Source organism: Geospiza fortis, unplaced genomic scaffold, assembly GCF_000277835.1.
Source record: "Geospiza fortis unplaced genomic scaffold, GeoFor_1.0 scaffold327, whole genome shotgun sequence".
In the NCBI taxonomy this organism is placed as follows: domain Eukaryota; kingdom Metazoa; phylum Chordata; class Aves; order Passeriformes; family Thraupidae; genus Geospiza; species Geospiza fortis.
In genome coordinates, this window is record NW_005054410.1 from 657,812 (window position 1) to 668,350 (window position 10,539).

The window sequence follows — 10,539 nt, forward strand, 5'->3', positions numbered from 1 at the left end:
GTGAAGCTCTACAAAATGCTCCCAGCACCCTGTGCCATTAGCTGGAATAATTCAGGATGCATCTGCTGATCTCAAACACTCACAGCAACTCTGCATTCATTTCAGTGTTATCACCACCAGCTGAAGCCAAAAAAGAAACCCTCAGGACCAACTCAACCCCAAAATCAACCACTGGAGCTGCCTTTTTAACTGCAGGGCACTCAAGGAGAACTGGAAGAACTGGAGCTTCAGTCCTCTACTGCTGTTTGAAAACTGAAAAATAATGAAAACTCCTGCTCCCCCAGCAAGAACAATTCTACTTCAACCCTCCACTCTGACCTCAGATGTTGAAATATTCCAGTTGCAAAGCTTATGAAGGCTGCACTCAGACAAATATTTGTAGCTCTTTTCTAGCACTTCAGTGACTCTGCAATCTCCTAAAGTTTGCACCAGTGCTTCCAGAAACTTCTGTACATCTCTACCTCAGACTAGTAAGTTATAGATAGAACAGTTCTAGCAAAACTAACTCATTTTACTTTTCTTCGTCCCTGCATAGCTTCTTGCAAGCCCAGAGAGGCTGAAGTTCAACAAAAATAAATAATTGGCAAGGAATGTTTAATTCTGAGGAGAAGCTGAACTCAATCTTTAAACACATGTTTAAAGAATTTCTTCACCATTGTACCTGAAGCACTTTACAGGTACAAGTCAAACTAACACTGTAATGAAGTTAAGCTACACTTCCACAATATCTTGCATCTAAACCATTATAAATACGTTAAAGTTCTTGTTGTATTTACAAGAGTATCTGTAACTGTTAAATTCCAAAATATTTTTTGCCAGTCTCACAAGTATATTGTCAAGTTTCTTATGGTAAATTTTGGTGACCTCAAAAGTCAGTTTAAAAAAATATTTGGTTTGGAAACACTATGAAAACATGTGCAGTGCCCAAGATGTAAATTAGAGGCCAGAACATACCAGTTCCATCTTCAAAGCTGAGGGAAATCTAAGTACAAACATAAAAATATTTGTAAATAAAAACATGAATTTTCATCTTTTTGTTGTCACTTCTTGAGTACAACAACCCTGTAACATGACAAGTTTTCCAGGAAGTGTGATGGGACAGCTGATTTAACATCACCACCAAAATAAAAACTAAATCCTTTTTCTTTAAAGAAGACTGGATGTTATTGTGACAGAACTAAAGAGAACCACAGATTTGATGGCAGTGATTGTGTGTACATCTGTGTGTGTTGGTTCTGCAGTTTTAGTGAGCTTAAGGCTGAATACAAATGAGAATCACCCATAATGCTCACCCTTTTGCTATAGGATATTTTACTGTTTGTTTCTGGATATCACTCATTCTCCCTGTTCTGACAGTTAGTAAAAGTTTCTCAAATGAAAACTCATTACAGAAGATGTGAGCCAGTCAAACATGGAAAAGCTTATTCCCCACCTCCCTAAGCTAACATTCTTCTTCTGAAACAGTTTCCATTTGAGTATCTGCACAATAATCCTGTGAACACAGGTCCTTCTCTCTTTACTATTCTGTCTGGTATCTGGCAGAAATACATTAATTTCTGAAGTTTCCATGCTTTCCTCCACCTAAAGCAACTCTACAAGGCTGCCTTACCTAACACTGCACCTGCATTTTGCCTGGACACTTAAACAAGACTAAGGGACACATCACACAGGAAACAATTAAATGTTTCCTCAAGTTTGAGATGAATCCATTTCTACCAGTCTGTGGTCACCCTACAGTGCTCCCAGCAAAACAACACTGCCCATTTCTGCCAAGAGTTCCATCACTCCTGAAGAGTGCATCTGTCATCCCAATTTTCCTACAGGGATAATTCACTGTCCCCTAACTCCAGTTTGTCCGCACTCTCCTGTCCAAGGTACAATCTGTCTGTGGGCACAGAGGTGTCCCTGCACATAGTCCCAACATCTACCACTGCTAGAAGTTATTGTCACACTTTCATATAAGAAAGAGATGGTTAAGAGTTAAGTCACATGGACTTCTCTTGCTCTTTTTGCTTTAAAGGTAACAGAGGTGATCTCAGCCCTAGGTCACTGTGTTAGTTCAGTCATGATGCAAAAGCAAGAACTAGCATTTAATGAAACCCAAGCACTTGCCTGTTGCAACTTGGATTTTCCTTGAAACCCTGCCATCTGGGGAATGATCAGACTTGACCCAGTTTAAGCTAGCAGTTATCTACAGAAAGTCAGACATATCCTGCACTGACAAGTCTACTCCTCCACCACTAGTGGTTATTATTAAAACATCTGGTGCCCTACTGAATTATCTTACAGTAGAAACATCCAGTGTTGAGTTCTAAGGAATTAACCCATTTAACAGAAAGACTGCTACACAGCGTTTACTTTAGGAAAGAGCAGTGAAGAGATGGTGCTTCAATTCTGGTTTCAGAGTCAGCAATTTGTGACTGGGGAATTTGGAAACACTGGCAGCCTCATTGCTTATCACCCATTCTAAAGATTAATGCTTGCTTGTCCTCTAAAGACTCACTTTTCTTTGTCAATGTAACCCGTGGAGATTGAGAGACAGAAATCACAAGAAAGCTGCTTAACTCTCTTTATCTATACAGTTCTTACCATGACAAATTGCCATTTCAAACTTGCTCCTTCACGTCCCTCCCAAAACCACTTGTGAGTTGGTCTCTAGTTTATAAAGCCCCACTAATTTACACCACACCTTTGGTGAGCCCCAACAATTCATCAAGATCATACCACTGTTTGTGCACTTCTGCTGTACAACCCAGTTCGTGTATTTCCTGAGAAACAGTTGCCACCACACGAGGATGATTAGTTATGCATCATTAGCCTCCAGATTTATGGTGTCACAACGACAGTACTCTGTACTCTGTTCAACCTCAACACATATTTACTTGGATAAAGGTGTGGCCAGGCCCTTGAGACAACCAGAACTCTTCCACATGTTTAACTCCTTTGGGTTCTGGGAAGATTTGTTGCTGAGTATCATCTGCTGATCCAAACACACTAAATTACTTTAACTGGGTTTAAGTCTTTCAGAGATTGCATGTGTTTCACTGGTCTGCCTCCTGCCTTTAGGAAAAAGCAGGCAGATGCCCAGTACAAGCAGTTTTGCTCTAAAAACTGATACCCAGCTTCCTGACTTTCTAAAAATGTTACCTTAATTCTAAAGATGAGAAGCGTACAGTTGGGATTAAGTAAGAGAGAAGAAGCAGATAAGTAAAAGATAAGCACGGCCTAGCAGATTTTTGGTGGTGCCCAATGGGGCCTGACCCATCAGCAGGCAAAGTGTAAAAATGCAGAGGACTTGCCCTTAGCACACTTCCGCCCACAAGTTACAGCCTGGGGCTGTCCCACACTCCCCACTGAGCCAGCACTCCCAGCCAAGGTGAGGGAGCACTCTCGCCTTTGACCCCACTGCTCCCAGCACAGCTGCCTGCCAAGAAACCTGCAGCCAGAGCAGGATGACCTTGCTTGTCAGGCTGAAGTTTCTTCTCACTTTTGGACTAGTTGGTTTAGCTGGTGGCAGGACTGGTTGACAAGTTTTCAGCCAGATGAACAAGCTGGTGCCCCTCAGTGAGTGTAACACCCAGCTGATAACATCTCCCTGCTGGCTGCTGCCAAAGGGCGAGGTCTCACTGCTCCCCCCAGCCCAACTCCTCCCTGCTCTGCTCCAAGCCACAGCTCCACCCCTTCCCATGCTACCAGCACTGGCACTCAAATCTTGCTGCAAACTGATTTAGCTCACACAGGTCCCAGGAAGCCAGTCCTGCTCCTCCCCATCCAGAGAGATGATTCAACTCCAAAAGTGCTTCAAGTGAGATCTGGGAAAGAATGGGAATGTGAAGTCAAGTGGGAGGGGAGCCTCTCCCTTGTGGGGTCCAATTATGTCAGCTCAGCATCCCACAATCATTCCTTCACACTGACTGAAGCCCAAGTGAAACACACCATGTGATGGGGAAGGGGCAGGGAAGAGTTAAGAACATGTAGTAGCTGTTTAAGCAAACCCAGAAAAGTTTTCTCAGCTATACCTGCCTAAACCCCAGCTTGTGATGGGAGTGACAGGTCCACCAATTGGTATATAAATAGTGAGTGAGAGCAACAAAAAATAATGCCCATCAGCATCTAATCAATTAAGGTAATTAATATAGCCATAAAAACCAAAAGAAATTTTGGTGCCATATATTGACATAAGCAGCAAAATCACAAAGTTAAGTAATTTAGAAAAAGCTGCTTTGAGCCTGAACATGTTCCAGCCCATCTCCACCTGAAAAAGCAGCTTGGAACAGGGCAGAGGGACCAGCAGGAGACAGGCACCTCTCTGCCTTTAAGAGAGAAACAGAGGCAGTGTAATTACATGAGGAGGGTGGAGGAGAGAGAGCAAAGTTCACAACTGTTTCTAGAAATGGATGTCCAGGGTTACCAACTACAATTGCAGGTATCCTGAGAGCTGGGGCTGATAGCCACAATGTTATTTCCCTCCCAAAGCATCTGAGGTTTGTCCTTCAGCAATTACAATTAGCAGAACAGTTCAGTTTCACCTCCATAATTTCAATGCCAACATTTGTGCAGGAGATGAAGTATAGATGTTCCAGGACCTGCAAGGTTAAATCTAGGGATTTTGATGGAGGCATGATGGTAACTGAAGAATGACAGGGAATGAAATGTCCCTGTCTCAGGGACAGACTGTTCTGTGAATGTGTGAGTACTCAAGTTATTTCAGAGGAATTTGTGAGCTACTTCTGTGAAAACTTCTTTCAATACAGCATCTTTCAGCATAGCTTTTAATTTAGTCATGATCTTTCTACACAGCTTCTGGGATGAAGAGGCTGTGACAGCCAAGGGACCATATTCAACAGGAACTTTTTTGTAATGTAATTGTAATTCAACATTGCTTAAACTAACTCACTGAGCTCTTTAAACCATGGGGTTTTTTTTTTCCTTGTGAAACTCTTAGAACAATTACAGCAATTTAGCAATATTTACTTTATTCTCAGAAAATCCTGTGTTGCCACCAAGCTTTCAATGTCATCTTACTGTCTCAAGAGAAAATATTAATCTTCTCAAATTAGTTGCTGAAGAAAATACAAGTTTGACATCTGTTCCTTTCCTGCTGCTATAGTAAGGTTATTTTCATTTCAGCCCAAATTATTTTGATTCATTAAAAATCAACAGCAACTAAGAAAAACATATTTGAAAGCCCTTTAAATAATTCTAAATGAAATATTTTAAGTAGTCTTGTGACTAGAGATGAGGTTGAAAACTATTGGTTTCAAAACTTTAAGGTACATAAATATAACAGAAATTGTGTTGCTGTACTTCCAACTTTTAAAGCTTTAAGTCAGTTATGCAGAAGATGAGTGGCCAAAGAGAAAGCAGTGACTTAACCACTAATTTATACATAAGAGCAGTGAAAGGTAAAAGCAAGAGCACTGAAGGCTAAGGATGGCTGGAGTTAGTGTTGGAATGCACTCTGCTGGCACAGTGCAGTGTGAGTAACAGAACTGAGGAATTAGACACGTTCATGCCTGAGTAATCAAGTCACGACAGAAAGCTCTCAGCTCTGTGAATAGACTTGGTCTCAACATAGCCCTACTGAGTCAGACAGAAGATGTGCAGTGTATGGAATGCCATCATGTGCTCCTAAGGTTCTTCAAGTACAGAAACTGAGTGGAGTTTGTTGCATTGGAATTAGTTTGTATGATAGGACTCTTTTCATTTGTTTGTTCCCATTCTGGAAGGAAGTTTAATTTTGGGGGAAAACTGGATTTTCTGGAAGAAAGTGAGCAGTAACTAAGAGCGAATGAATTACCTGTCTTTGGTGGTCCAGATCTGCTTTATTACCAACAAGAATCATTGGAAACTCATCGCGATCTTTCACTCTAAGAATCTGTCGCTGAAACTTATAGATTTCTTCAAAGCTGTGAAAGAACACAAGCAGAGCATCAGTGCACTAATTCACAGATTCTCAGGTTCTGAAAAAGTTCAGAAACTATGAGTCACATATTGGGACTTGCCCTGCCATGACACACAAGCACAGACAGCTGCAGGCACTCCAGAGTCACAGCATGACCAGTCAGAGAACCATCCAACACTCAAACCAAAAAAATCCCCAAATGAGCAGTGTCCTCTGCACTGGGCTGAGGTGGGGCTGCAGGGTGAGCAAAACACTGACTGTGTCTCAATCCACAGGGACCCAGGGCCAGTGTGCTGCAGAGAATCAAGCAACCACAGTCCATTCTACAAATACTGACCCTGGAGTTGTACTCCATCTAGAATATTCAAACCACAGCATAGAGACCCTGGTGAGCGATATTTCAGCTGGCAACCTCCAGAGCTACTCCTAAGAATTCTGAGGGAAGCTATCGAACCTGGAAAGTTTTGTTTTGTCAAGGACAGAAAAATGGCAGGGCTAAATGAGCAGAAAGCTTTCCAGTTTCCAATTAAGTTAAACCAGGTACTGATGCTTTTCAAGCATAAGGAATATTCCAGCAGTGTTTAAGGAAAGGTGAGCAGAAAACTTCTTCCAGGATGGTATGCTAAACAAGCTAATTCTGGCCTAAGCAAGCTTTTTTGGAGAATGAATAAATAAATCACTGCTTTCAAGTAAACACTGTTAAAGCTACATCACTACATAAGGACCTTCAGCATAGACATTTGCAGATAATCACATACCCTTTGTAGCCTTCCAGACATAGAGCCTGAAGGCATTTACACCTAATTTGCCAGCTAAAGTTTAAAAGCAAGATGATCATCAGTAGAAAAGTCACAGTGAAAAGAACCAGGTAGCCAGACACCTCATGCAAAGGTAACTAGAAGGGATGTATGTCACCCAGCACAGCCCTTCATCAGCTTCAAGAAGATGTTTCATCTGCATTCTGCAGCCATTCAGTCAATGCATAGGGGAAAGCAGGGGGACCTCTGCCTGCAAAAGAGTGCAGGCACATACCCTAAACCCACTTAGAAACCCAGAGCCAGCTACTTGATGCTGCACATGGGATATTCCCAAGAACTGACTGAATAACAGACACTCCCAGGAAAATGGTATTCTGGACTGTAATAAAGTTCTTGAACAGAGCTATCCTTTTTGTTTTTTTGTATGCTTTCAAGTCATCTATTGAAACAAATAAGGCACTTTCACAAAGTGACTGGTTCAAAACTGGTCTTCTTCAGTGCTGAAAGAGCATCACACCTTGCACCTAAGAGTGAACACAATGTTTTGTTTGAGATTATTTCAGTTAAGGATCATGTGCAATTTAAGAATAATTAAAACTTGTTTGTTTTAATAACTTGACCTCAGGCTTACCTTCCTCTATCTGTGACTGAGAAAACAAGCAGAAAACCTTCCCCTGTCCTCATGTACTGCTCACGCATGGCTCCAAATTCTTCTTGTCCTGCTGTATCCAGAACTGAACAGAAGCAAAAATATGGATTATTACATTTCATGTTCTGATAGACTGAAAAAAAATATTCCTGATAAGATATTGTGAAAGTCTCTCCTGTGCATCATAGCCAAGCAAAAACCACTCTTGGCAGATACTACTGGATATTTTTCTAATAGTCCCAACAAATTCTTGCACTGACTGAACAATTCAAGATCTCCCAAACAAACTGAACAACAAAACACTTGAGGACTTCTGCTAATTCCTGACCATCTGAAACAGATGGAAAATGCTCAGAGATACATGAGGATGAGGGTTGTTGATTTGTTCTTAAACAAATCACCAAAATGCAAGAACTAAAATTTTTAAAGCAAAGCATTTCTATTGCACTTGGGAGAGGCAGCACAGAGGTGTGTTTTTCATGCCACCATGTCACCCAGGTAACTCCTGGGAATAACAAAAAGTTCCTAATCCTAGTTTTGTGGGCACTGTGGGCGGGCTACTTACTGTCCAAGCGCGCGGCTCTGTCGTCGATCACGCATTGCTTGGTGTAGGAGTCCTCAATGGTTGGGTCATAATCCGTAACAAAGTAGGACTGCAGAGAAGAAAACAGGTTTGTGTCTTAGACAAGCACACACAGGACATTCACTGAGGGAGACACTAAAACTGGACACTTGACAGCATAAGGAAAGTGAGTGTGTTTATCCATGTACAACCATTTGGTTCTTCATCCAAAGATATCCAGTAATGTTTTTTTTATTCCTAGTAAATGCTCAGAAATTGTAGACATTACTAGAAGAGTCACCGAGTTCACTGGATTCCTACAGCCTTTCCAACATTTCCTAGACATTACTGGTAACTCCTAGGATTTCTCAGAAATCCCTACAAATTTTCAGTTTCTATGGACTTCTAAGGTCTCTTGTAATTTCTCTGAACTTCTGGTAGGGTTTAGAAGTTCTTTGACATTCTCAAGTTTACACAACTTCCTTTCCCCATCCCAGAGCCAGAAATTTCTAGGAAGTATCAGGACTTTCTCAGCTGTTTCTAGAATTCCCTAGCAGTTCTAGAACAATGTCTAGCAACAGCTCCACACAGCACAAGTAGCACTTAGTTTGTTAGCTGAAAGAAGTTTGGTAGAACATCCTGGTTCCCAGGATTTCTCTCCTGGTTTTAATGACTTTAAGTACTCACAGCCCCCAGACAGACAACCCCTGAAAGCAGAATTAGCCATGAAATGCCTGTGCCACCCATGGTCTAAGCACAAGGCTCCACCAGACACTGCCAGGCTGTTGCTTATCAACCACACTGCACAGCAAAGCATATTCTGGTACATTTCCCCAGAGACTGGGTGATCTGGTACTGAATACTGGGTTAACAACACCATCAGAAGACAAGTTTAGAATACAAAGGATGAAGTTTTAGCTTGCATGCAGTCATAGTAAAGTTAACTTCACCTAAAACTGAAGGAATCACACTGGCATAACAAATCTGAACCCTGATCAAATTCCTTCCCATCTATGTTCCCAGCAGGCACTCAGTGGACAATTTGTGCAGAACTGCAGGTGTACCATGTGTACATTATTCAGTTCTGTAAACCAGTAAGGAATTAAGAATGTTTTGAAACTACATAATGACTCCTAGGAAGAAAAAAAAAAAAAAAAAGGAGACTTTGCTAAAGCACCTTTCCCATCACACAAACTTAAAAGATACCAATAAGACAACACTCTGCTCCTCTAAACTTACTGAAATCAAGTTAACAGATGTCACAGTTTTGCTGAAGCACCTTTCCCATCACACAAACTTAAAAGATACCAATAAGACAACACTCTGCTCCTCTAAACTTACTGAAATCAAGTTAACAGATGTCACAGTTGGGAAAAGAAAACAAAAAAAAAACCGGGGGTGGGGGGAAGAACTGAAATCACAGCGCTAGCCCACTAACCTTCTCCAGACACACCACTGTCACTGCAGAACACAGTTATCTCTGTTCCTTGCAGATCATTTATGTGGCTGTGTTTGCCCATGTCCAGTCCAGGTGAGGAGCTGCTCATGAGGACAGCCTGCAGGACACTGTCCTGAGTGCACCCAGCTGAGCCCAGCACTGGGACATGGCCATGCCAGGTGGTTCTGCAGCATTCAGGACCGGGGTTCCCCAGCAGAGCTCACTGGCTGAGCTGCAGCTCCCTTGCTGGGAGAAGCACATCCCCAGCTGTGGGTGCTGTATATAACCTGTGCTCAAGTACCACAGCCATCATGCAGCTGGCTGCAGGAGGAGTTTGTACAGGTTGCTGTTGATCTGTTCATTTAGAGCTGGCACCACACTAAAAAACTGCTGCCCCCAGAGCAGAGACCCTGAGCAGCTCCTTTGCATTTCAAGCAGACATCAGCGTCCTCTCAGGATACACCTACACAGCAGCCACAGCCTGTCTGCATTGATGCACCCAGGCTAAACAGTCACCCTGCTTCAACCCCAGCCACACCAATCAAAAAAAAAAAAAAAAACCTAACTAACACTCTACCACTAAAAAAATTCCAGTAAACCAACAGGCCTAAATGATGCTAAATGCAACACAGAGCCAAAATGCCCATCTATAGGCAGCAGAACACTCACCTCAGAACAAGCAGCTCTTTAAACTATAAATCATCCCTTTACCTTGCTTCCCTTTAAGATTTAAAGAGGAGAAAATTCAGCCTTCAAAAGTGTCCTCTCTCTTTTCTTTTGCCTCTATCCATGACTCAAAACGTGCTATCCAGGAGCTTAGGAAGAGACTTTGAGGAATGAATTTATACAAACTGTAAATAAGATCTCAATTCTTCTGTGGCCTTTAACAAACCTTAAAAGATGGATAAGAAACTTAGGTGAACATACAAATATATAAATAAAATCATTTACAGAATCTGACGTTAAAGGGATGAAGGAAGGGAATTTAAGTCCTATGTTTCACTAAGGAAACAGAAAGTGATATTTATAAAAAAGCATTAAGTGACTAAACCATGGAAGATAAAGCCTGCACTCTGAAATTACTCCCTATCCCTCTCCAGCTTCAGCTTTCATTCCTCCATCCTGCAGAATTCAAAAGTTACTGTTTGAACCTTTACATCTACAAAATGGTAAAGGATAGCAGCTTTTAAATAAAAGGGAGATTTTGGAATCAATTTATTTTGCTCT

The 10,539-nt window shown here is 41.7% G+C and overlaps 1 protein-coding gene across 1 annotated transcript in view; it reads right to left on the bottom strand.

Annotated features, from left to right (window-relative positions):
• Positions 1 to 8,171, bottom strand: part of RRAS2 (RAS related 2) — an 11,499-nt gene extending 3,328 nt beyond the window's left edge. The window contains exons 1-3 of the mRNA XM_005426309.2: positions 7,878 to 8,171; positions 7,295 to 7,397; positions 5,801 to 5,909 (exon numbers count right to left, since the gene is read on the bottom strand). Of these exons, the coding sequence (XP_005426366.1) occupies positions 5,801 to 5,909; positions 7,295 to 7,362 (177 nt within the window). The 5' untranslated portion in view covers positions 7,363 to 7,397; positions 7,878 to 8,171. The remainder of the gene's footprint in view (positions 1 to 5,800; positions 5,910 to 7,294; positions 7,398 to 7,877) is intronic.
• Positions 8,172 to 10,539: the final 2,368 nt, after the last annotated feature.